The sequence below is a fragment of the Rhizoctonia solani genome, chromosome 3 (assembly GCF_016906535.1).
Source record: "Rhizoctonia solani chromosome 3, complete sequence".
Classification (NCBI taxonomy): domain Eukaryota; kingdom Fungi; phylum Basidiomycota; class Agaricomycetes; order Cantharellales; family Ceratobasidiaceae; genus Rhizoctonia; species Rhizoctonia solani.
This window is the reverse complement of record NC_057372.1, coordinates 3,168,694-3,195,240: the sequence shown is the minus strand read 5'-3', so window position 1 is coordinate 3,195,240 and position 26,547 is coordinate 3,168,694. Positions and strand designations below refer to the sequence as shown.

The 26,547-nt window shown below is 45.0% G+C and overlaps 6 protein-coding genes across 6 annotated transcripts; 3 read left to right on the top strand and 3 right to left on the bottom strand.

Annotated features, from left to right (window-relative positions):
• Positions 1-29: 29 nt before the first annotated feature.
• On the bottom strand, positions 30-861 carry RhiXN_03431 (RF-1 domain protein; the record flags this gene model as incomplete). The annotated part of the gene is made up of 6 exons (XM_043323248.1): positions 30-71; positions 125-253; positions 299-391; positions 444-536; positions 599-712; positions 790-861. The coding sequence occupies 6 exons, from the start codon at positions 859-861 to the stop codon at positions 30-32; spliced, it is 543 nt and encodes a 180-aa protein (XP_043178744.1).
• Positions 862-1,994: 1,133 nt separating this feature from the next.
• Positions 1,995-3,864, top strand: RhiXN_03430 (Dyp-type peroxidase family; the record flags this gene model as incomplete). The annotated part of the gene is made up of 9 exons (XM_043323247.1): positions 1,995-2,065; positions 2,116-2,171; positions 2,220-2,650; positions 2,709-2,728; positions 2,781-2,854; positions 2,903-3,112; positions 3,171-3,416; positions 3,478-3,585; positions 3,638-3,864. 9 exons carry the CDS (start codon positions 1,995-1,997, stop codon positions 3,862-3,864), a joined length of 1,443 nt encoding a protein of 480 aa, XP_043178743.1.
• A 1,451-nt stretch (positions 3,865-5,315) lies between these two features.
• On the bottom strand, positions 5,316-7,620 carry RhiXN_03429 (extracellular metalloproteinase MEP; the record flags this gene model as incomplete). The annotated part of the gene is made up of 10 exons (XM_043323246.1): positions 5,316-5,365; positions 5,421-5,629; positions 5,684-6,210; positions 6,273-6,584; positions 6,644-6,773; positions 6,833-6,953; positions 7,015-7,102; positions 7,157-7,333; positions 7,392-7,491; positions 7,553-7,620. The coding sequence occupies 10 exons, from the start codon at positions 7,618-7,620 to the stop codon at positions 5,316-5,318; spliced, it is 1,782 nt and encodes a 593-aa protein (XP_043178742.1).
• A 6,835-nt stretch (positions 7,621-14,455) lies between these two features.
• RhiXN_03428 (DEAD/DEAH box helicase) lies at positions 14,456-17,662 on the bottom strand (the record flags this gene model as incomplete). The annotated part of the gene is made up of 6 exons (XM_043323245.1): positions 14,456-14,631; positions 14,689-14,776; positions 14,831-15,007; positions 15,881-16,605; positions 16,657-17,493; positions 17,557-17,662. The coding sequence occupies 6 exons, from the start codon at positions 17,660-17,662 to the stop codon at positions 14,456-14,458; spliced, it is 2,109 nt and encodes a 702-aa protein (XP_043178741.1).
• A 1,080-nt stretch (positions 17,663-18,742) lies between these two features.
• On the top strand, positions 18,743-20,819 carry RhiXN_03427 (cytochrome P450 family protein; the record flags this gene model as incomplete). Its single annotated transcript, XM_043323244.1, has 13 exons — positions 18,743-18,797; positions 18,865-19,003; positions 19,067-19,273; positions 19,329-19,450; positions 19,521-19,654; positions 19,707-19,827; positions 19,880-19,893; positions 19,950-20,139; positions 20,188-20,254; positions 20,305-20,319; positions 20,377-20,484; positions 20,542-20,685; positions 20,744-20,819. The coding sequence occupies 13 exons, from the start codon at positions 18,743-18,745 to the stop codon at positions 20,817-20,819; spliced, it is 1,392 nt and encodes a 463-aa protein (XP_043178740.1).
• A 2,817-nt stretch (positions 20,820-23,636) lies between these two features.
• On the top strand, positions 23,637-25,851 carry RhiXN_03426 (cytochrome P450 family protein; the record flags this gene model as incomplete). Its single annotated transcript, XM_043323243.1, has 13 exons — positions 23,637-23,838; positions 23,895-24,033; positions 24,083-24,289; positions 24,349-24,470; positions 24,530-24,672; positions 24,728-24,848; positions 24,910-24,923; positions 24,974-25,163; positions 25,212-25,278; positions 25,328-25,342; positions 25,400-25,507; positions 25,565-25,708; positions 25,767-25,851. 13 exons carry the CDS (start codon positions 23,637-23,639, stop codon positions 25,849-25,851), a joined length of 1,557 nt encoding a protein of 518 aa, XP_043178739.1.
• Between the last annotated feature and the right edge of the window lie 696 nt (positions 25,852-26,547).

The following is a 26,547-nucleotide window of genomic DNA, read 5'->3' as shown; positions in this document are numbered from 1 at the left end:
TGTATAGCCAATATATGACGGAAACGTGTTCACTCAGGCCGGACTTTGGCTCGACCTTGCTTGATCGCTTTCTGTACGGTACGAATGAAGCGTTGTCAATTTGTGAGTTAAAGAAAGTACTCACTGAGCGTTGTTTTATTTCTTTTTGGGCCCGGCCAAAGGTTGCTTCGTGTTTTGCGATACGTTTCAGCTTTTCCACGTCGGGGGGTTTAGGTATTGCGCTTGAAGCGGCCGATTCAATCTGTGCATTGATCTGCGACCAGCATTAATGACTATCCATATGGGATTAATTTGGTACCTTTTTCAAGCATTCTGCTAAATTCTGACTTTGGGAACGATGTACATCACTGGAAACTTGAAGGGAGTCACTCCGCACAACATAAAATGTCATCTTGGCAAATGGTAAGGCCCCCAAACTATGGAATAATATGACATTAACTTACGTGTTTTCTCAAGTCACTCTTCGCCCATTCCGGTATCCAGCGGCAGTTTACGGGTAAACGGACTGTCGCTTTCGTGTTCGTTTTGTTCACATGCTATCCGTAATATTGAGTTCAGACCAATGAATCGAAATATGCAGTAGGATTCCGCCACTTACCTGTCCTCCTGGACCACTACTTCTAGAATATCCGATCTCAAACTCCCGCTTCGGTATTCCCCCTTGATCTACGAATTCCTTGACCCAGCCCCGGGCCAGTCTTTTCGCCTCTTCCTGATTATCGGATTCAAGGCAAGTTCAAGCTATGACTATTCAGTGACATACAGATTTGTCTACGAAGCTTGAAATACTGGGCGGTAGGGGCGTGCCTTCATCATGTAAACCACCTGAGTGAGCAACCCACTGGTAGCTTTGCGTGTCATCTTTGGATAAAGGTGATATACTGATATATCGTGTATTGGGTCTCCTCGATTGAATTGTCTCCATCCTGTAACCAAGGATCAAACAGAGGTAAAATGCAAGGTGCTCCTCTGAAAATAATAAGAGTCTCACCCAGATTGCATATACTTTAGTGAACTTCCATGAAGTTTCAAGAAGTACGGTATTGAAGGAGCCCTGAGTAACCTCAAGGGTGTAAGCATAATGCCATAAAGCAATGGTGGTAAACTGTGGTTCTCCCGCATGTCACGTGATCCGGGATTAACCTTGGGCTCTAAATTGAACTCTCTCACACTTGGTCGGGACTTTCTGTGCACAAATGCTGGTAGCCTAGGTTCCGATTGTACTACGGTCTAGAGCTGAATCTTTGTGCTTTTAACAGATGATCGCCATATCTGAATACGATCGACGGCAACAAGGCAACAAAATCCTGCTTCTCATAAAGATAACTGTGCTCGTTTACTCATCGTGCTGTGGCATATTGAGTCCCGGCTGAACTTTAAACTTCGGACACACAAACACCGCACTTCTTGGGCGCTGGATGTGACGCCTCGCAGCTAGCCTGTACCGCTTTGACGAAAAATGAACCGCCTCATGTTAATCGGAACAAACCGATCGGGACATACCTCATTGAGCACAATATGTGCTCATCAGGCATCTCAGCCTATCCTTCATTCGTTTTGGGACCAAGGCAGTTTTTGTCTCTTTGTAACCCGATATGGGATTTCGATGGCTCCTGGTGCTCTAACCGCCCGTCACGCCAGTTCCCTTATTCCTGGCGCTTCGGGCAATACACTCCGCATAGATGAAAGGGTTATCCCGTCATAAACGGACATCGGCGATGATCGTACCCCAGATTGCTACTCAATTATGGCGTCAAGGCCGGTGTCAACCCTACACTTGCGGGTGATGTATGGCGGACGCTTTCATGCGAGCCAATTGTGTTCCATCTATTTCTGGCCTCTCGGCGAAGTCCTTTCAGGGCGATAACTATCAGTTTTAATCCGGTCTCTGAGAAGGTGCTCAAGGGGCAGTGCTTCACCTTGGGTTAATATAATATGGCCCTCAATGTGTTTTCACCCCAAGCATCTACTTTCTTCCCCTCGAACTCGATACTATGTCTCAAGCACCACTTACTGCACTGAATCCGGATGTCGTCGACTTGAATAACGTTCAGGGCGATATTATGTGAGTCATCCTTGTCTATATCGACAGGCTGTATCTTATACCGGCCTTAGTCCCGGGTTCCCCAAGAAGAAAGAGCAATTCATTTTCTTTGTCATTCGGGACGCTGGTGAGTACCCCGTCTCCCTTGGCCAATAACTGTACTAATCCAACGTAGTCAAGTTCAAGTCGGCTATCCCTACCCTAAAGGTAACCTCGACAGCCGATGTAGTTGAAGCGCGCAAGAATATAGAAGATCAAAAGTCCCGACTAGGCGGCGGCCTTGTCCCGCTTGCTTTCCTGAACATTGCATTCTCCAAATCTGGATTGAAAGAGTTGGATATCACCGAAGACCTCGGCGACCAACCTTTTGCGCTAGGCCAGCTGCGTGATGCTGAAAATCTTGGCGACGATGGAGTGACCGAAGCTGACGGTTTCCACCCATCCTGGGAGCAAGCATTCAAAAATCGTGTAGATGGCGTTCTCGTCGTCGCCGGCGAATCGTGGGTATCGGTCGCTGCCAAGGTTGCTGAAGCTATGGCGGTCTTGACTACGTCTGTTCGAGTAGTCTATACCCTTAAGGGCTCCGTTCGACCTGGCGAACAGAAAGTAAGCAACTGTTCAGATATAAGTTTAAATCCTGGTGTACTAATTTCATGTAATCTAGGGACACGAGCACTTTGGATGGTTTGTATTTGAGAATATTCATCTACTGTAGGGGCTGACATATTCTCAACAGGGAAGACGGAATCTCCAACCCAATAGTGGAAGGCATCGGAGAGCCTCTTCCTGGCCAGCGTGTCGTCCCTCCAGGTAACCTAATCGCAACCGCAATTGATCCTAGTTAACATATCCATGTAGGCGTAATCCTTTGCGGAAAGGCCCAAGACCCTGTCTCCAACCGACCTGCGTGGACGACTGAGGGTAGCTTCTTGGCTTTCCGACAACTCGAGCAACTCGTTCCAGAATTCCACAAGTTCTTGGCCGACAATCCAATCGACCTTCCAGGGCTCACGCGTGAGCAGGGCAGTGAACTACTTGGAGCGCGATTGGTCGGACGTTGGAAGAGTGGTATGTGAAGTCTGTTTGAATAACGATGGATCTCTGAACTAAAGGTCCAATGCTACAGGCGCTCCCATTCAATTGGCTCCAACCCATGACGATCCGAAACTTGCTAAGGACCCTCAACGGAACAATGACTTTGTCTATCCTCAAGCCCCAGGTGACGAAGGACAAACCGAGTGCCCCTACGCAGCACATATCCGCAAGACCAACCCCCGCAACGACCTCGATTTCCTCGAGACGAATCCCGATCGCCCGGTCAATGCTGTCCAAAAATCAAGTATCCTCCGCGCTGGTATTCCATATGGACCTGGTAAGCAGTTATTGAGCTATATCAAAGCACCCGAAGTTGAACGCATACATCTACCTCGTAGAAGTGACGCTTTCCGAGAAACTCGAGCAATTTACCGAGTTTGCGCGAGGCCTTGCGTTTGTATCTTACCAAAGCTCTTTGGCAAAAGGATTCCAATTTATCCAGAAGAGTAAGCATTCAACTCATTGATTCTCTTCCACTTTATTCAATAGTGCACATAGGCTGGGCGAATGCTCCCAACTTCCCTCCTGCCGCTCAAAAGGAAGTCGAGGCCGGATTCGATCCAATAATTGGGCAGAAGAATGGCCAGAGCCGCGAGACGCTGGGAACTTCGGCTGGGTCTCAGCTTACGCTCCCGAGGGACTTTGTGATCTCTCGTGGTGGAGAGTACTTCTTCTCCCCATCGATTAAGGCGCTGAAGACAAAGTTTGCTGGTATCGATGCCTAATTATCTAATGAGCTTCCTGTAACATATTGACTGAACGAATGGACGATTATATCTTCTTGTGTGGCTTGTGCTTATGCTGTGCAAAGCTCAGAATAACGGGATACTATCTTACCGTGTGGCAAACTGTGTGGTCGTTAATAATCTCCCTCGGACCTCAGAATTTGCGGATAGCCAGCTGGTTATTTCTCTTCGCCGTGCAAATTTGGACACCTTCGATCTGTTCAAGCTTTTGTAGGTTGGAGCATCGAATCTAGCCCTCTGAATGGACCCTTACGCATTCTTCTGATACACATCTGCTATACACTGGTACTGTGTCCGGTATTAGAGAGCTTGCGAAATAGTTCTATTCCTCTTTTGGTTCTATTTATGTAACACTCCACAGTAGACTTGATTAGAGTGGGGCATTACAAAAATAGAACCAAAATAGGAAAAGAACCATTTCGCAAACTCTCTATTAACTCGTACCAAGGTGTTGTTTGATGAAATCGACATGTTATGCTTCGTGATATCTACCTTGGCGCTTCGGAATATTTACCTCAGCTCTTGCAATGTATTCAGCTGTGGGATACCCCAAAAGAAGAGACTTTACTCCGTGACTTTGATGTTTATCATAGATGAAACAATGTTTGATTTTGGTTGGTTCGGTTATGATCCGTGAAGACCGTGTATTGCACAGCTTTGGTCGATCATAGCCTTCATTGCTTGTCCATCCTTGTGACTCTTTGAGATTGGACTGCGGTGCTGCCAACTGAATTTCCCTGTCTACCGCGACTTGGCGCCCTGATAGATCTTGTGCAGCAGTGTTCTATGCTTGTTGAAAACCCCAGTTCTTGGCTCTTCGGTCTGGTTACTCCATTTGACCTTATACTTTGTCTTATCATAAAGGAATATAGATAAGCCATCAAAGTCGAATTGGCGCCCAAATCAGCAAAAGGATTAGTGCTGATATCATTATTAGTATCGGAGGTTTGAGAAATGGGCGGCGAGCACTTTCCTATGCACTATAGCTAATGGCGCTCCGTCTATTCTCCGTCCTTCGGTGGAATAATCACTGAGCTAGTCATTTTGACAAAATTGGTCAAGTCCTTGGTGTAGTAGAGCTCGCTCCAAGCGCTTGTCAATTCATCATGAGTGCAGCGTGTTACTAGATTTGGCCCTATTATCGGACAAAGCAATCGGTGGGTAATCGTTGAGCACTGAAGCTGGATTACAGCTAATACTTCCTAGAGGTTTCCCGATTTTCCGTGACAGTGGATCTATCGATCGAGACACTGAAGGCTGGGGTCTTACGTTTCTTAGGTTCATTATGCCTAATGAATGCACAATTGTGTCCCGTCGTGTAACTTGTACCTATTGCTTTGATCAAGTTAAATAACTGAACTATGATTTTCTCGTAGTGGTACAGGCAAAAATGTATCACGGATCCAACTCATTCATATAAACTGAATCAATCAGCACTCAGGGGGCAATATCTCCGAGTTGATTTTGGTAGTTGTCGCACCTGAATTTGTATAGTGTCAGCCAAATTCTTCAAATCGTCTAATATCTACCCTGACCATATCCTAAACCACGCTTAGCGAATGCTTTCCATAGAGTGCACTTGTTCGCGCCATTATACCTATTAGCATCGGCTTGAATAACGGCGTTTCGGGCATCGATGAACGTGGGATTGCAAGGCTGCGCTATCAACCCATCGATTATGAGATGGAGAGTCATGGTGTTTCCATTTGTCAAGGTTGGGTCGAATAGATTTGAAGCAAATCCACTGAGAGGGATAATCAACGTCAGAGGATAAATGGTGAAAGTATTGTATACTTACTGCTCCTTCATCAAGGCCACAGTAATTTCATGCCAAATTACCGCCCAGAGCTCAGCAATAGCAAGTGTGTCAGAATTTGTGCCTGAATCTCCATACATGCGCGGATGAGTTGTCTTGTTTGTCGAGTAAGGATACGTTCGGAGATTCTTCCCGTTCGCCCATTTTGCATACAAAAAATCCCTGTCCTCTGCACTTGTTCGTTGTATTAAATTGGGGAGTGCATCGGCCCAACCTTCGTTGAGACCAAAGGCCTCAGTTGTCTGGAAACATTTAGCAGTTCCACCCCCAGTCAGGCGACCGACAATCCCATGAGTGTACTCGTGGATGGTAACGTCATTTTGAAATGCGCCGTCTCCCTGGGACCATATGCCGAGTTCCATCATGGCAGGTCTACCATCCGCGGGTACGGTGATTATCCCAATTGAATTACCTTGTACCCTAATTTCCATGCGATCATTTTCAGCACCTCCAAGTCCTCGATTGTCTTGTTGAAAGTTCCACGTTTTCTCGGTAAACCCATACCGGTACTACCCAAAATCATTCGTAAGTTTATAATAATAAAAGGTCAAGATTGAAGTAGGATTCTCACAGTAAGGTCGTGCATCATGTTCGCTATGTAAAATACGTTCACTCGTGCGGCGTCTGGGTTAGTGCCTTGATACACTGAAAGGGTTGGGTCCCGTACATAATTATATATGTTGGTCGAACTTGATTGGACGGTCGTTTCGTATCCTGCGTTACCAGCAACATAGGCTCTTACATTGTTGCCAGAGGTATCGGTCGTATTCGTTGTGCCGTACCGATGCCACCCGTTAGGAGATGCAAGTTCATCGAATGGGTCGGTAATCAAGCTGAACCCGGTGTCCGAAAGATCCTGAGATGTGAATGGGGTAACGCGGTACTGATCAATGGCATTAGGCTAGTGAGATTTTTAATGATGGATATGAAAACATGACTTACGGCCGTGGCCGAGGAAACGAAATCCACAACGCTAACCACCTCTCCATCGGAAGCATCCACGTGTACGTGGTACAACTCAAATGTATCATCGTTCTGAACCTCGATTGTGTATGTGAGCACCGCGTCGCCACTATTCAAATGTATTTGTAAGCGTCTTTGTGAAGACTTCGGCGAAGGCATTGAACTTACGAGTCCGTGATGATGTACTGAAGCTCGACTGGATAAGAATTGTACTTGGCTCCTGTCACAAACTCAGCATTTTCTATTGCCTTTTCCTGCTGGAAAATGGGAGTAGCGGACGCAATGTTCTCTGAGCAAGATGTTAATAAACTTCCTACTAAATGCCGGGACTGTAAACATGGCAAACGCACTGGGTTTCACAAAATTGGCCCCGTATGATATAACCCGGTTTTCTTTCAGCGCAACGTTCGCAACTGCATTAGCAACTTTAATACCATTCTGCCATTGTTCTTCAATAATTCTAGTTTTGTATCGATGATCATTTTCACCTACAATTTCTTGGTTAAAAAACTCGTTCGAAATGTTTTCACTTGAATGGCTTGTTCTGTGAGTGATCTCGCTGGGATGAATTTCAGTCTTGGACTCGAGGAATGATTTGGCAGCTTCGGATGAAGATGCTTTCAGAGCTCGTTTGGACAGAGGGTGATCTACGCCTGTAACACCATAGGTCTTGTTAAACTGGTAAGTATAATGTGTAACGCAACATAATTATTCAGAATTGGCACACCTCAAAGGTAGATGAAGGATGAAATGATCGGATTTTGATATTGTGCGGGCCCAGCGCTCGTGTGTGATGGGTGGTGCTGGATACTCGCGATTGATGACTCCTGTGAGTAGACAAGCGTTATCCTGGCTTGGAGCCTTAGTAGCATCACATTCTCAGCTTACCAAGGGGCAGCAATAACTCCTGAGGCTATCAACAATGCAATGCTAGCGAGTTTAGTAAGAAGAGTCATGTTGTGGCGTTGACTAGGGAACAGCGACTGGGCAGACAGCATGAAGCACACAACCGTGCCGAGCTATATAGACAAAAAGATCCAACGGAGGACACGAGAAGCATCCCGCATGTTTTGCGGAACCTTGTGGATACATTGTTTCGAAGCGACATGTGTTCTGCAGAATCAGTCCATTCCCGGAGCAAAGGGGAAGCATCAACGGCGTTAGCAATATCCAAGGAAGGACGAGATACATATACCTAGTCAAATAAGGCAATTGCTCGGCATTCGTGCGTGGAATGGTGCTACGATCGCCAAAATTGTGCCGCTTTCGGTCTATATAGGCAAAACAGGGTCAGATGGAATGTTCCTTATGGTGGAATGGGCGTCTCGAAACACCTCCCCAAACACAGCATAAATTAAAATCTCAAATACACTTATATGTTTGGTGATCCTTTTGGACTCACTAGCTTCCATGATTTCCATGTTTGTTCACGACAGGATAGCGATTCTAAGTTTAAGGTGGAGAAAAGTACCTGAGGATTTAAATTATGAGACATATCCGAGAAGCCGATGTCGATGGTATAATCACATATACATCATTCAGAAAATTAAGAAAATAGTTAAAAATGAAGACAATCTAAAATCCGTAGGACCCCTTTCGACTTGAGTTTTGGCATTTCTCACCTGAGGTCGTGCACGTGCCGTTGATCAGGGTCCTATGTAGCGCCGTACCTTAGCACGTCATTACCCACCGTTATAACAAGTTACGATTATGCTCTAGGGTCCATTGCGACAACATTCCTTGCCACACTATGGCACTCCAAGTTGATAAGCGTTGGGGAAGGCCACTTGAACAATATGTCTGCTTGTACAATATTGCAGCCGCCCAAAACCAATTACCTGTTACTGAGGAGATGGAACAAGAAGCGCAAATGGTGAAAGATCGAATCTGTGGAGAAGCCCTGAGCGTACAAGGACAAGTATCAAACCCAGGAAACTTGGTTGGACTCAAGGACATTAATTTACCTATGCTTGAAGCTGTTCTGAAATTGTCATCCTTGCCTTGCCATCTTCCTTTTTTTGCCAATACATTATTTATCAGAGGGTGCATTCAACTTTTGACGCAAGTAAAACCAGAGGGAAAGTCCTTGGTAAATGATTAAAAACATATCTTTGTTTCTACTTAATTAATGCTTCAGCACTAGCCTTTTAGTCATGAATTTGGCTACCTTTGCTTTAGGATCATTGCTATTGGGATTGGGGCCATGATTCTGAAAGTAACCAAAAGCTTGGAAATGACAATTCAGAACATAAAGGCAGACCTTGAGACTGCGCCACTACTTTTATTCTCAGGCCATGTTTCCTGGGTGCTATTACAAAGGGCACAAGCAGGTCATGATGCTTGCAACAGAGTTATGGGCTGGAAGGGTGGTGACAAAAACCAAGTTTTGCAACTACTCCTGCCCCCTCAAGATGTTCTCAGTATATTGAGTGCAACTTGGGAAGACAGAAAGCTATTTCTCCAGGCACTCATGAGGACATATTTTCCTGGGATAGCTGGACTAATGTTTGTTCTTTGGAGGTATACATGCTTGCCTTGGTATGTCTTGGGCATTGGCCCTGGGTTTAGTTGTGTTTCTGACTCTATCCAGTGCAAGTGTTGTAGGCTCATCCAGGAAAACTATGGGTGTCCCTTTTTGCAAGCTTCTTTGGCGTTCCATTCTGATAGCAATAGAAGACCAATACCAAACCTTGCATTTCATCCTTAATTACATGCGCTATGACAAGATTGCTAACTCCTGGAGCAAAAGTCCAATCTATGTTGATCTTGAAGATTTGTGCACACTGATTCAGGCATTTGGGGCACAGCTTGTTCCTGCCAACACAAACTTGTTCAAACCATTGCCTATGATACAAGTTATTCCTTTACTGCAGTTCCTGTTGCAATCCGTACAGTCAGGCTCAGAGGGTTGCTATCCATCCCTATTTGGTGCAATTGTCAACAGATTTTGGATTGCCATTGATGATGATGAGGAAAATAATGACTCTGGATGTCATGAGCCACACCCCTATTGTGCCCTCTATTCACATACCAGGGCACTCATGGTACACACTACGGCCACCGGAAACACGCATATACTCGCACTTATGCACTCAGAACCCCCAGGTTCCCACATATAAGAGACTTATGGTCAACATGGCTGGACTTAGTGATATTCTCTAAGTCCAGGTCACATGACCTCCCCCCCTCCAGTCCTTTATCAAATACTATACTAAACTACTACAGATTTGAGGTGGGGGGGGGGATGACATAATCTCTTCTATAATAATATATTATTCAGACCTTGCCTGCAGGCATTAACATTGGCCCACGGCTAGGGGGGCAGGGGGAGTGCAATGTCCCCCAGCAACTTATATTATTAATATATCACTGTGCATCATATATACTATATATATCTGTGACAGTGGATATATATGGTAATAACCCCTCCAGATATGGGTTATGACACTGGAGGACACATTGACATTATTGGATTGGTCTGGATATTTCTTGGATAAATATGTACTCTGTCCTCTATGTCTTCTGTGCTAAACCACAGATCACTACCAGCAAGTTGATTGAACCTGTTGTAGACACAATCAATACCATGGAATTTATTCCAATTTTCTCAATTTTAAACAAAGACAAACAGACTACATTTTCAATCACGTGACTTTGGCGCTTATATCATACACTAAGCGCCAAGCCATGTCCTCTCCTGCACTTATCTCAGCATATGTAGCCACCTCCACTTGATGACATCACTATGACACGTCAGTGACACGTATGCATGAGTAAGACCAACTGCAGAACGGGGTTCTTATTGGATTAGGTATTTGATATAATGTATTTGTGAATAGCTTGCTTGTAGAATATATAAGGAGGCCAACCAACCATGGTAACACCCAGGTTGATTACCTCTTGTTGCATCTCCACATTGTAAGAGGGCCTTACAGCCCAGTAAGTTACTTAGTTACACACCTTAAGCGTTGTCCTCACTGTACATACGTAGCTTGCCACCGCCTTATAGCGTGTGGCCATTGTAGTTAGGTAGTTCATTGTTGTAGGTAGCACCCCCACTGCCTTATGTGGCTTTACTTAGTCCATACAGCCACAAGCACCCACTGCCTTGACCTCCCTTAAGGACGTCTAGGACAGAACCTCTCAGTAGTGTGCATCATTTGAGTTGTATGGCACAGAAAGACCTTGCGCTAGCTCTTGTGAAACATGATTTTCTGGCACTTATTGGTTGCATTGTTCTCCTACTAAAATTGAGCAATGAACCTGCCGTAGCTGCACCATATATGCCACGCAACCTTTGGTTCCTTGCTAACTCATTGTACATTGTTTGGGCAGTATCCAATGTGACACCCAACACAGCACTTGTCAATCAGTTCAAGGAACAAGTAGATGGCTGGCATAAAGTACAACATACCTTACTAATTTTCAGTCTCATTTGGCCCAACCAATTCTATGATCATGCACTGAAGACTTGGCACAAGATTGGCAAACTGCTTGGTCTGGTCAACTGGCTAAAAAGCCTATCATATATGTGCTCTTACTCCCAATGTCCAGAGTCACAAAATAATGCTGCTGTTGGCTTTTGGTGCTCTGAATGTCTCTTGAGAGTATATTGTAGCTCTCAGTGTCAGACAAGGTAAGCTTGACTCTGACCATTACTTGAATGCTTGATACAATCTCAATTTAGGGATTGGATACTTGACCATGGGGATGGTTCTCACCAACAGCAATGTTGAGCAAACACTCAGCTCCTTACTTAACCAAACAACATAAAGTTTGAATAGAAGATATTAATAAAGATACATAATAATAAGATCTTGTGAATGCTGCAATTTAAAGGCAATCACTGCCGTAAAAATATCTCCAATGACAAAGGCTTTACCAAGATAGTGCACCAAAAGGCATAGTAACATAGCATTACATTGATACTACCAAATATATATATATTCTCTCATGAAAAGCACTTGTAATACCCAACCCATTATCAGGCCAGAAAACGTTCTGGAGTGAAACAACTTCAACATATATATTGTAGATCAAGTAGCAAGGGAGAAACTTGTCTTAACCCAGGTAGCTTTAGCAGCCGGGTGGCAATGTTTCAGAGTTAGCCTTAGCAGAGGTTGCTCCTATCAGATATCAGTGTTGGATCAAAAAGATTTGTAGTGAATCCACTACAAGATAACTGCCCAGAGCTGAGCTCCAGGAAGAGATTCATGTTGTTGCAGAGTCACTATACATGAGTGGGTTGGTGGTTTTGTTTGTCAAATAAGGATAAGGACAAAGTGTTGGATATACCCACTTCCCCACAACAAAGTCCCAGTCCGTTGCATTTGTTTGCTGAATTAAGTTTGGGAGAGAATCTGCCCAACCTTCATCTAGCACGTGTGCATCAAAGGCCTGGAAGCACGTTGCGGTCCCACCTCCTGTGAGGCAACCATTGACGCCATGCATATATTCATGTGCAGTAACATCATTCTGGTATGCACTATTGCCACAAAAATATACACCAAGCCAGATTATGGCTGGTCTTCCATTGGCGGGGACAGTGATTACACCACCTGGCAAAGATTCAACTCGCACTTCAACTTGGTCATTTGCAAGCCTGCCTAGTCAGCAGTTATCTTGTTGGAAATTATGTTGGGTCTCAGTAAACCTGTATCAGTACTGCATGAAGACTCTAAGCTAAGGCTTCATAAGATTATAGTAGAAACTTACGGTCAATTCATGAAGCATACACTGAGCAGCAAAAGTATTGCAGGTCAGGAGAGGTCAAAAGTTTACCTCCATTGCTGAGCACCCAATTAGTGAATCCCATCCAAATTATACTGACACATGTGGCCATTGTAACACTATGCTTTGGCACAATATCTTACAAATCCATCAAGAACTGAGCTCACAGCCCCACTTTTGCTATAATGCAACCTGCAATACTTTTGCTGATTGTGTTGAGCATCTTACAAATCTGCACATAACTGATTATGCAGTTGAGTACAAGTTCTGGTTTTTTGCATGCACATTCCCAGTTATATGGGCCATTGCTGGACAGAGTATCAGCTTGTTCCACCCATTAGGGACTGTGTAACAGAACTGTCTTCTCAGGGCCAGTAAAAGAAACTCCAAATTGCAGTTGCATTGCACTCAAGGTACTGTGTGGGCTGGAAATGCTTTGGGGTATTTCAGGTGACTGCTGGTACCCAGTGAAACAGTTTGCATGACCTTCCCATACCTGGGACTGGCAATATAAGAGATTGCAGTGGGTTAGGCTGTATGAGCTGAAAATTGAAATGCCACTCATGAGCTGGGATCCAAGCCTGATGACATAGAACTTCTAGCAGTAGCAGACACAGGTCAAGGGTATGCTGAGATCAGTTATCTAGGGCAGCAGTGATGTGTACAGAAAGATAGCATGCAGTATACACAGAAATTGCAGCCAATGGGTGGGGTCTCAAATTGAACATGTTCTAACTTGGTGATTGTCAATCAGGAAACAGCCAGTCTTCCATCATAAGGTCTGTCTTGAAGGAACCTTCTACTGTATGAGTTTCAACCTTTTCCAATTCACAATCACAGAGTTAGAACATGTTCAATTTGAGACCCCACCCATTGGCTGCAATTTCTGTGTATACTGCATGCTATCTTTCTGTACACATCACTGCTGCCCTAGATAACTGATCTCAGCATACCCTTGACCTGTGTCTGCTACTGCTAGAAGTTCTATGTCATCAGGCTTGGATCCCAGCTCATGAGTGGCATTTCAATTTTCAGCTCATACAGCCTAACCCACTGCAATCTCTTATATTGCCAGTCCCAGGTATGGGAAGGTCATGCAAACTGTTTCACTGGGTACCAGCAGTCACCTGAAATACCCCAAAGCATTTCCAGCCCACACAGTACCTTGAGTGCAATGCAACTGCAATTTGGAGTTTCTTTTACTGGCCCTGAGAAGACAGTTCTGTTACACAGTCCCTAATGGGTGGAACAAGCTGATACTCTGTCCAGCAATGGCCCATATAACTGGGAATGTGCATGCAAAAAACCAGAACTTGTACTCAACTGCATAATCAGTTATGTGCAGATTTGTAAGATGCTCAACACAATCAGCAAAAGTATTGCAGGTTGCATTATAGCAAAAGTGGGGCTGTGAGCTCAGTTCTTGATGGATTTGTAAGATATTGTGCCAAAGCATAGTGTTACAATGGCCACATGTGTCAGTATAATTTGGATGGGATTCACTAATTGGGTGCTCAGCAATGGAGGTAAACTTTTGACCTCTCCTGACCTGCAATACTTTTGCTGCTCAGTGTATTGACTATATAGAATATGTTTACTTGTGCAGCATCCGGGTTGGTTCCCTGGGTGGCACCAATATTAGAGTTATAAACATAGTTGCAGATATTTGTTGGGTTTGATTGAGAGGTTGTGATGGAGGTACTGCTGGTGTATACCAGGACATTATTCCCAGAAGTACTGGTAGTTGTTATTGTGTTGTAATGATGCTGTCCATTGGGGGATGCAATTTTATCAAAAGGGTCCGTGAAAACAGTAAAGCCAGCGTTAGTTAGATCTTGTGAAGTGAATGGGGTTACCCAATAATAGAAGTATTTCATTAGTATATTATTCAAACAATGTCACTGTTTCAGCTTACACTAGTAAGCCTCCAAGTAAAATCTGCAATATTGGCTATTTCTCCGCTATTAGAGTCCACATGGACAGAGTACCACTTGTGCGTTTTGTCATTTTCAACTTCAACAGCGTATGCAAGTATGACGTGACTTCTATTGGGCCATTGGCTCAATTTGTGGATGCAAAGTATAGCAAAGCAATTAAATTGACTTTGTGCACTTCCATGTCTTTGATGAAGTACTGAAGTTTGATTGGGTGTAAGTTGTAAGTTGCGCCAGTGACCAATTTGGCAGCTTTGACCGCGCTCTCCTGTAATACATGAGTAGCAACAGGCACAATAGTCTCTATTGTGTAGTCTGATCAGGCTACAAACCTTTGAGAGTGGATATATGGTCACTCACTTGCTTTGACAAAATTTGCACCATACAAGATTACTTTGTTCCCCTTCATAGCAACGCTGGCAACCGCATTTGCCACTCTGATACCATTCTCTCATTGAAATATTAATGGAATATAGTGGGAGGCTGGGTCATCAAGACTCACAAATTGTTGGTGGAAGAACTTGTTGGATATCCCATCAATTGTATGGCCGGTTCTGTGCACCACTTCATCAAGATGTGCGTCCGTCTCAGACGCAATGAACCATTTGGCAGCTTCAGATGAAAATACATTGGCCGCACGCTTTGATAATAGGTGATCAACGCCCGTAACGCCATATGTCTAATTATGTAGCTTAGCAATTACATATAATAGGTGAAGGTATGGACTTGCTTTAAAAGTGGACTCAGGATAATATGAAACTACTTTGGTTTGATTGGGCCCTATAGCTCGAGGTGATGGGTGGCGCTACTATGGGATGCGTCCCTGAAAGAGAATTAATTAGCTATCAAGTTGTGCGAAACAATTCCGGCTAACCAGGGAGCAACCAGAACTGCAGAGGAAATAATTGACGCGACACGGGCAAGGTTTGGAAGAATCATTTTTCTGCGAGGACGAGTCACCTGATAGCAAAAGTGGAGTGTAATTTATACTCACGAAAGTAAAATCAACGGGCCCGCGCCTCGCCAAGAACATTCCACCGGACAGACTTCCAGGAGATAGAAGCTGAAATGAGACTATAGCGGAATGTCATCAACTTCCGGTCACGCGTTAACGTGGGGATGTGCAAGAAGAATTAAAGGGCGAGATACTGGAGATAATTTCGAGAAAAGAATTCGGCTGGTCAAAATGATCGTGTAGCTATCCTCTGTGCAAGGTAGATGAACTCTTCTGTCAATCTACATAGAAGTAGTTGGATTATACTGACCTCGCAATACCCAGACTATTTACCTGCATACGAACCCAAGTATCATACCGTCTTATCCGAATCAACTTTTAAGCACTAGGTTTGATTTATCTTCCTATTGTAGTGCGTAATTCCTGCACCTTTGGTACTGTCAACTTGAGTTGTGTAGGATGCATAAATGCTACAATATTGTACAAAATAATTCTGTAATGTAGAAACGATCGCTATAAATAAATGCAAGTTATCCCAAGAGTCGCAAAGGGCGTACCAAATAACTAGGCTGCATCAAAAGCAGATATCTTCCGCACGCCCGAGTTTCTCTTCTCGCCACCCTGAGCCCTCTTCCCAAGAACAGCACCTTTGTTCTTTCCATCAGTAAATACGACAACCCGCCCTGCTCTTCCTGCCCGTCCAACTCTACCAGCCCGATGAATGAAATCCACTTCGTTCCTCGGCTCATCCACAATGAATACCGACCGAACGGCGGGCGTAAAATCTAGTCCTCGTGAAAGTAAGGAGGTCGTTACTAGTACGTCCAGCGAGTCTTCAGAGCTAGAGTTAGATGCGCCTTTGCGGATTGCACCAGGAAACGGCTTGAGGAACGCGGAAATGTGTTTGTTGCTCCCTCGTTGTCTATTCTCGCTCTCACTCGTCAGACTGACACATTTGATTCCTTCTCTCTTTAAGTATTCGCCCAGTTCCTCGACTTTCTTGGATCGGTTGCAGAATATGATGACCTTGCTCTTTTCCTTCCATCCCGGATGTTGCCTCGCCTCTTCCGCCCAAGTATCTCTCAGCTTTCTTAAAATCATAGGATTTCGATTCCCGGGCCTACGATCCCATTCTACGTATTCCGTTTGTAATGATGCAGGGAGGCGGTGCAGGTCGGGAGTGGTGAGTCGAGTTAAACTAGGATGATGTGCGGAGAGGTATTTGGAGAGATGCGCGGAGATCGTTGCCGTAGTGAGAATCAGGTTGTATGGCTTTTGAATATCGGACAGAATTGCCTCGGTCCATAGTGCAAAATCAGGATCTATACAAACAGTTGGTAAGTAAGAGTTTTACTCTTTGGAGATTGACGAACCAAACAATACATCCGCCTCATCTACGACAACCCACTCCACCTTCCCATACCCCATTTTTACGTTTCGCTCAAATTCTCTCCTTACTCTATCTTCGTAAGTAGGTCGCATTGGCCCGACGCTGTGTCTTCCACCTGGACGAGCAAGGTCGAGGATCTTTGCTGGGGTCCCAACAACTACATCAGGGTCCCGTCGAGTTCGCTCCAAGGCGGAAACCTGGAATTCTCCTTCCTCAGATGGGGAAGGCATGGACTGGGCAGCCCGAGCAGATAGTGAATCAGCCGAACCAGTCGAGACACATATGCTCCGAAGTTTGGTGTCAGGGGCATGAGTGAGATGCGACAATGTTGATTTAATTTGGCGGGCTAATTCATGTGTTGGTACGAGGATGAGAGCTCTGGGAGAAGCCAAGTCACTAGCACTGGGCTCCCTCGCGGATGATTCGCTAGTTTTCAAAGCCTGGACGAGTGGTAGGAGATACGCAAGACTCTTGCCGGACCCTGTTTCGGCCGCCAGCAAAGTCCCATTCGTATTCGCATCGGTCGTCTTGTCGTTACGGAAAAAGTGAGACAGAGAAATATTTTGCACAGGAGTAGGTTTGGCCTTGGTTCCGAGAAGTTCATGAATTTGCGAAACTATGCCAGGCAGAAGCGGTGGAGTCGTAAATCGACTCGAGGTTGTTTGCGACAGGGGTTCAATATCACCAGGGTCGATGTCCCTGTGTTCTGAATCGGGGAGTGGTATGATTAATTGCCGCTGCCGCTCACGTTCGCGAGGCTTTTGGGTCTTGGCATGCGTTTGGTCAGGTTCTGCCAATCGTGCACGAGCGGGAACGAAACCTGATATGTATATGAGTAAAGGCACGAGTAAATTTTTGATTTCTTGTTGGGACACGAACTTACGTTGGCCTTTCCTACCAAGTCCATATGTCGGGCGAGCAGCCGTGGACGCCGAAGTGTGGATCAAGTTATTCCGGATAGGAGAGACAGCCAAATGTCGAGATAGCATCGTATTTGCGGCAGGCAGTTAAATTGCGCTGATATCACAGGGAACCATGAACAATACTCAAGTTGACATGGTGTGGTGGCCGAGAGATCTGCTTGAGCCAAACGCAGTCAAATTTAATTTCAAATATTGATAACCTTCGGACGGCGATCACAACTCATCTACCTAAATGAGTAACTCGACTAATCTCACCGCGTATGTTAGTCGAACCTGCCTTCTATGCTATACTACCAAAGCTTAATGCTTCCAAGTGTATTTTTGTCACCGTTGGCCTGGGCGACATACACTCGGTTATTTGACAACACATAGTCATTTAAGGTACTAATATTCAGCCACTACATGCATGCTAGATATACTCCAGATAGAGCCTTCCGTAACGGCTAAAGCCCAAGCTAAGATAAACTGAACCTTCCGACTACAAAAAGGAGTAATCGGTTATTAATGAGCATTGACGTCATCCATACTTTGTCATTGTCCAGCTTAGACTAGCTTAGCTTTAGATCTTACAGGAAAGCTGAGGAAGGTACTGTATATTGCTCTATCATGGCTCTTTATTCGAGGATGTCTCCTCCTTGCCCCGATATATTGTATTCCCTATGTACCAGGCACCAGTGATTACAATCAGGAGTAGAATTTAATTCATTGACGATACCAGATCCACCGAGGATGTGTTCCCGTTAGCATTTAAAACAATGAGTAAGCCTAGAACGATCAGATGCGCCAGAATTTGATGAATCAATAAGGAATCATGTGGCTAAATTTATGAGATTTTCGCTAGATTATGCATCGGAATCTAGTTTGCCTTGCTCTTATGAAATTCAATATCCAGCTGGTTTCACAGATGCACCTTAAAGGATTTCGGCCAATCACTCTAATATATATAACATGCACACGCGGCGTCTGAAAGTGATGCCACCTCTGCCCGCTTAGAATCTTATGCTGGACTCCAACAGTGTGTTCACTGCACTCGGTGCCGCTTGCGGTATCGGGCTGGTAATTCATCTATTGTCCAATCTAACTTCGACAAGAGTACCTCTTCCGAGAAGCCCTCGATCATACCCATTAATAGGTCACCTCTTATCGATGCCACAGAGCAATGGGCACGTCAAATTTATTGAACTAGGAAAGAAGCTCAACAGTACGTTACAATCGAACGCAGAACACCATCCAGACCATAACGCTCATATGACGATATTGATACAAAGCGGACATGTTCTCCCTTACTGTTCTTGGAAAGACTACAGTCGTACTTAATTCTAGAGACGACGCAATTAACCTCCTGCAGAATAGATCTTCAGTTTACTCTGATCGCGCATGTCCCCTTATGATGACCGAACCATCGCTGTGAGTGATACCGAATCTAGGCCGGGCGTGTTGATGTAATTGGTGGTGGACATCGCCAAAAAGAGTCAACTGCGCAGATTTAACATCTTTTGTGGGCTACAACGAGCGTTGGAGAAAGGGTCGCCGCTTGATGCACATCCAATTAAACAAGCAGACTGGTGGCTCTTTTCATGAGTCTCAGGAGCGCGAAGCACGTTTATTGTTACAACGATTAATATCAACGGTCGAGCAATTAGACTCATCTGAAAAGCTGTATCAGGAGTTCTTTAGGTAATTAATTTTCTCAGAAACAAGGCCGACAAAGCACAGTTAACATATATCGTAGGACCTTGTCTGGGACACTGATGTCCTCCATTTATGGGTACCGCGTTCGTGACCTCGATGACCCAATACTCAAAGAAGTTCTCCGAATGGTGGAGAATTTATCAACAGCATGCATGCCTACAAGTGAGTGACCTCTCCCTCGGACTGACTGGCCAGCGGAATTGATTTCGGCTGTGACTTCAAGATTTCTTAGTTAACGTCTTCCCTAGCCTTCTGTATGTTCCAGAATGGTTCCCAGGCGCTGGCTGGAAGAAGACCGCCCGCGAGTGGCGGATACAGTACGAGGACACAGTCAAGGGTTTATTCAATTGGACAAAATCTCGGATTGTAAGTTGGCTTATGATACACATAGATTCCGTGTGTAAAAAAACGGGTTTAGGATTCGGGTGCCGATGAGCCGCCTATGGTCCTATCGTTTCTGACTGAGGGAGAAAAACTCGGGTTGTCCGGTGAAGAACTCAACGATTATGTGGGAAAAGTTGCAGTGACATTATTCCTCGGTAGGGCTTATCCATGTATAACTCTCGGAATACTTCTAACATCTCACGGAAGGTGGAGCAGAAACGGTATACAGTGTCAAGAAAGACTTACAGATAGGTATTGATAGCAGTAATATTATCAGACATCAAACACCTTCCTTTGCTTTGTCGTGGCAATGGTACTGTATCCAGATTCGCAACGAAAAGCTCAGGAAGAGATCGACGCTATACTAGGTACTTCACGGCTTCCAGTGTTAGAAGATCGACTCTTGCTCCCGTACACCGACCGTCTTATTCAAGAGGTTCTAAGGTGGTGCCCGGCTTTACCACTTGGTATTTTCTATTTTTGTCCTATTGGAGAATCCTAACTGAGATTGGCAGGCATCCCACATGCCACTACCAGCGAAGACATCTACCAGGGATTCCGGATCCCTAAGGGCGCAATGGTGTAAGCCCCTTGTATTTTTATTCTATTTTATGGTACTCATATCAATAAAGTATAGGGAATACATGGTATATGTTCATTATCGTTGTGTGGCAGTTATATATTTAAGTTTACTGATGACGCAGGGCAATGAGTCGTGATCAAAAGGTCTACAAGAACCCAGAAGAGTTCAATCCAGATCGGTTCTTAGATCCCTTGGTGCCACCATGTCCTGCGTTTGGCTTTGGTCGTAGGTTAGTACAAGTTATGTCCACAAATTAGTGGCCGGAACTGAAGCTAAACTAATCAAGGGAGTGTCCCGGAGTTCACTTTGCTGAGTCATCGCTGTTTATTGTGATCGCATCCCTCCTATCTGCATTCAGCATCCATGCAGGCAAGGACGCCAACGGAGAAGATATTGTTCCTAAGCTTTCAAGCAAGAATGCATTGCTTTTGTGAGTATTCAAACAGCGCCGATAGTTTGAACAGATGGATTGACACAGGCTACGAAAGCCACCCCGATGAATTTCGGGTAAAGCTGGAGGTACGCTCCGTGCAGCACGCCCGTTTGGTTCATGGGGGAGCATGAGCCTAATGGCATACTCAGCAAGTTAAGATGCGGAAGTGTTAGCATTTATCTACACGCAGAAATGTGAATATACGCAACATGTAAAGCCCAAAGTACGATTATTGAACAATCATTCTCAAGAGGGCAAATAACCCATTAAACTCAGTCAGTCTAGGGCATATACCCATTCCTATCCTCATGAAAAAGGTAATATAATAGGAGCTTATTCTCTACCTGCTCATCTTCGTCGGCCACAAGACCCAGAGCGGTGAAGGCCAAGGAATCCCCGCGGCTGCGAAGCAGCGAGGGTGGCCCACACCAGCTCTCATGAGCTCACGAGGCGATGGGAGGATCAAAAACGATACGTAAAGGCGTGCCGCGGCACTCGGTGTGTACGAGACCGGACATGTAGAAAGACGCAGGATGTAACAGAATGTAATCTAATGTTCTGTAATCGAGTCAAGTGGGTGACTCATCCAATGTATGCGCAGTACGCGCAAGCGTACGCGTAAGTCATACCTGTAGAGTATAAAAGGGCCTTGTTCAAGCCCCAAATACTCATCTCATCCCACTCTTGTATTTACTCAGTCATTACTTGTATTCTAATCTACTAGTTTTACACCGAAATCGAATTCGTATTTCTACAATATTGATGACAAGAGTAAAGACAAGGAGAGTGGGTCGCAACCCGGGACCTTATAAGGGTGCCCGGGTCGATACATGCGTAAACAGAAGAAACCAAATGAATGTATATAGTTAATAATCAGTCTGAACAAAGCACCAGGTACGAATGTGACGCTAAGAGGGGTGATGGTGTATCGTAAGGGTAACGCATATACCCGAGCTAGACCTACAGTGATCGCGTAACCCTTACAGTGCTCCGGCTAGGTCGCAAAACGTCCAATTTGTGTGTTAAAATCTTGCCATAGTTGTTAACCAAAAGTTGCAATAATGCCACGCGCGACATATACAACCGGTTTTGTGGGAGGGTGTACTCAGACGAGAGGGTCTGCAGGTGCCCGTAAAAAATGGCTAAGAGTCTGAAGGGCAAGGAAGAGAATTATTAGATATTGAACAAGAAATGAAGCAGAGCACGTAAGTGTGTGTGAGGGAGACGCGGAGAGCTTGGAAGACTATACGACCAATCGCATGAGTAGTAGCCCAAGCGTCGGTGGGTAGCCACATAGAGATGTGCCGTGCTCTGGCAGGCAGCGGCACACGGTGAGGAAGTATCAACAAGGAGTAGTTACGTGTAGGAAGCTACTGCGTAACGAGCCCATATTTGTAACACAACTCATGATCAGCCCCGGTTTGTGCTTCTCCGCAGACTCCGAGGCTCTGGTACACACTCTCGCTTACTACATTTGTCCAAACAAACCTAAGCGGCTGTTCTTGCACCTTTTTTTTGGTACATCGCCGTTCACCTGGGTGACACCTGTAGCGTGTTTACTCATTCATTAGCCCAATCTCTTACCAGCATCTTAACAACAACGTATAGGTTTTTAGAATATTAATACTGGGACTATCCTCTTACTATTACTCAAATGCATGTAGACTCAGCTGGGAATTAAGCACTTAAACAATACATCTTCATTTACGATTTTGACGTGATTCAAGATTGTGAACTAACTATCCGAAACCTAGACAAAAAGCCCAAAATCCTAAGAAATGCCTTCGCCTCGAAGCTACTGATGCATACAAGAATCTCCATCAATCAATGAGCGCTCATACTTTACTATTACCTATCGCATCGGCGTGTATAAGGGTTGTGTTATTGAGCCCTACACAAGCATTGTGCCACCTACATGTAGCCCCTTGCGTCGGTTGGGCCGATACTTATCATTGGAGGTATTGGGACTCCGAGCTAACACGGTGAACCCCAAAAGTACGGAAAATCCGCATGACGTCCAGATTTTGCCAGACATCCGCACCTAAAATCGCAGAATCCGTACCTCGATGAGACACAGGGGTGAGTTGAGGATGCGGATTCATAGAAAAACTGGTCGGATTTTGCCAACACTCCGCATATAACGCGCGATTTTTCACGTTCAGAAAATCCGCACTTTTGGGGTCCACCGTGTAAGTTAGGTCATCTGGAGAGATACCAGTGTATTGTAACAATGTTCCCATTGCTCTTGTCGCCTATTGGCCGTCCTTTTAGGTTTCGATCTAGCACGAGAGGCGATAACCCAAGTATTGGATCCCATAACCTGCTGTTGATCTCAGATTCCAGTAATTACCTATAAAGTGGATTGGTACCATTTTACCCTGAGACCACGGTGTCTTAATTAAAGATAACCTCTCTTACTCGGATCGATTATCCTCATAGTACGTGGCTTTGAGACCATTGGCTTACAGTTATAATTTGAAATCCTTTCTCCCGGGTGCATCCGCGAAGCAGTTAGAGACAGAACAAACCAAATGGAGGTAACTAAGAGAGCAATTGTTTTAGTTCTTTTTATTATTAATGAACAATGTAGTGTAAATTCTGCAAGATTATAATTTCGCGCACCATGTGGAAAACAGCGTACCTCTTTTCTAACACCATCAATTCCAATGAGGATGGATATTTATAAACCTTTGGGCGGCAAGTAAGCCTAAGCTCAGGATGATCGAGTCCGCCGGAATTCTCCAAATTAACAACAACCACGTGCACAACATTTCTACTCAATTACACAACTTAAACTACTTTGGCCTGCGCCCAGTAGGGGCTCCAACACCCGACTCTGTGGTTCCCCGGGTCTATCTAAGGAAACGCTTGCGCAAACCACTCCGGTAGAAAAGGCACGCTCACGCAAGCTCATAGCCTGGAAGTGATCTCTGCCCGCTTAGAGCCTCATGCTAGACTCCAACAATGTTCTCATCGCCCTCGGTGCTGCTTGCGGTATTGGATTTGTAACCCAGTTGTCGCTCCGTCTAACCTCGACAAGGATATCTCTGCCAACAAGCCCAAAATGGTATCCGCTGATAGGTCATCTGCTCTCAATGCCACAGAGTAACGAACACATCGGATTTATTGAATTAGGGAAGCAGCTCAACAGTATGTCACAATTGGAGGTAGAATACCATCCAAATAGTAACGCTGACAATAAAAAGCGGACATATTCTCCCTTACGGTTCTCGGAAAAACTATAGTCGTACTTAACTCCAGAGACCACGCAATCAACCTCCTGCACAATAGATCGTCGATTTACTCCGACCGCTCATGCCCCCCTATGGTAACCGAACCAACATTGTGAGTAACTCTTAATCTACGTATATTGTGCCTGAGCATCGATAAATAGGGTCAACTTCTCGGAGCTCATAAGTCTTTTGGGCTATAACGAGCGCTGGAAGAAGAGCCGCCGCTTGATGCACCCACAGCTGAATAAGCAGGCTAGCAAATCCTTCCATGAGTCTCAAGAACGCGAAGCGCGGCTATTACTACAGCGATTGATGTCAATTACCGAACAGGTAGATTCGTCTGAAGAGTTGTACCAAGAGTTCTTTAGGTAATTTAGTCTCCTAGGAACATAATTGACGGTTGACCATTAACCTATATATATTATAGGACCTTGGCTAATACACTAATGTATACCATTTATGGTTATCATCTTCACGATCTCAATGACCCAATACTCAAAGAAGTCCTTCAACTGGTGGAAAACCTGTCAAGAGCAGCCATGCCTACAAGTGAGCAAATTTAATATACGGTGATCTCCAGAGTCGGTTTTGATTCTTTTATTTCAAAGATTTCTTGGTTAATGTATTTCCCAGTCTTCGCTACGTTCCGGAATGGCTCCCAGGTGCTGGCTGGAAAAAGACGGCAAGGGAGTGGCGGATACAGTACGAAACTACAGTTAAAGGTTTATTTGATTGGACCAAGGCTCGGGTTGTAAGTTGCCTGATAATATCTACATGCTATTGCACGGGTAAGCGAATGGGTTCAGGATTCGGGCGCCGATGAAGCGTCTATGATTGTATCGTTTCTAGCTGAAGGAGCAAAACTTGGTTTGTCTGGTGAAGAGCTTGACGATTATGTGAGTAAAATTGCAATGACATTATTCCTTGGTGAGTTTTGTCTATGCGAGCATCTTGGGATAGTTCTAAAACCTCTGGTGTCTTATAAAAGGCGGGGCAGAAACGGTATGTAATTTTGAGAAATGATGGTAGATTTATACTGACAATCTTACCAGACGGCAAACACCTTCCTTGGCTTTGTTATGGCAATGATGCTGTACCCAGATGTACAACGGAGGGCACAAGAAGAGATCGGCACTATAATCGGTACTTCACGGCTTCCGGAGTTAGAAGACCGACCGCTGCTCCCGTACACCAACCGTCTCATTCAAGAAGTTCTAAGGTGGTGCCCGGCGGTACCCATTGGTGACCTCTACGTTTGTCCTATAGAAGAATTCTAACCAAAGGTGCAAGGCGTCCCGCACGCGACCACCAACGAAGACATCTACCAAGGGTTTCGAATTCCGAAGGGCGCAATGGTGTAGGGTCCCTATTTTACCACCTAATCTTTTGTACTCACATCAATACAGTATAGGAAACATATGGTATATACACATCATAGTTGTGCTGTAATCATATGCTTATGCTTACTTACGAACCAGGGCAATGAGTCGAGATGAAAAGATCTACAAGAGCCCAGAAGAGTTCAACCCAGATCGATTTTTAGATCCCTTGGTTCCGCCGTGCCCTGTGTTCGGATTCGGCCGTAGGTCAGTATACGTTATCTTAGTATACTGAGAGCTGATACTAACGGTATCCGGATCGAGGGAGTGTCCGGGAGTTCACTTTGCTGACTCTTCGCTGTTTATTGTAATTGCATCCATACTATCTGCGTTCAACATCTGTGTACCCAAGAACGCCGACGGAGAAGATGTTGTTCCTAAGCTTGAAAGCGAAAATACCATTGTTTTGTGAGTGCCAAAACCGTTCAGAGAAGTTGAGAGACCATATTGACGAAGATTACGGAAGCCACCCCAATGAGTTCCGAGTGAAAGTGGAGTTACGTGCAGCACGCTCGTTTGATTCTCACGGGGGCATGAATCCAGTGATATAACCCAGCAGATTGGTATACGGGGGTTGTTGATAGTTTTTAAGAATCTGTTCATGAGTACAGATAACAACTCGGGATATATCAGTCCAGCACAGATGTGATATACTTCTCCGTGGAAAGGCTTGGCACCGGTTGTTAGTGTGCTGATCTGTTGGTACCTGTATTCAGCAAGCTAAGATAAGGCCAATTCTTCCCTACACCCAAATACTGGTCATTGTCTCCACTTACCTAAAAATGATTCGCGCTGAAACGGGGCACAATAAGTGGTGGTAGGACGATGCGAAGTTATGTGAGATGGAACGAGAGAGGCGGGGCGTAAATGAGCATGCAATAAATGGCGAGAGGCGGGATTTGATTAACCCATCCTGGCTCTACCACAACAGTGAGACCCTCCGGAGGGTGGGAACTCGAATGGTAGAGGGAGCAATTTATACTTCGGGTAGAACGCGGTACAGGATGGTACCTGATTAAGATGGAGAAAGAAAAAAGAAACCGACTAAAGCAAATGAGTGTGCGTATAACAAAACGAAGGACGGAAATTCTCACCTCAGTCGCGCGTTTGGCGGTGGTCGCAACAACTGAGTATTGGCTACAGATGGGACGCGTACCTGTAACAAGGAAAGGGAGCGGCAAGAAGGACATAGGGAAAAATCCAGTTAAACGAGATATATATGCCCAGTAAGCGCCGGCATCCGAGGT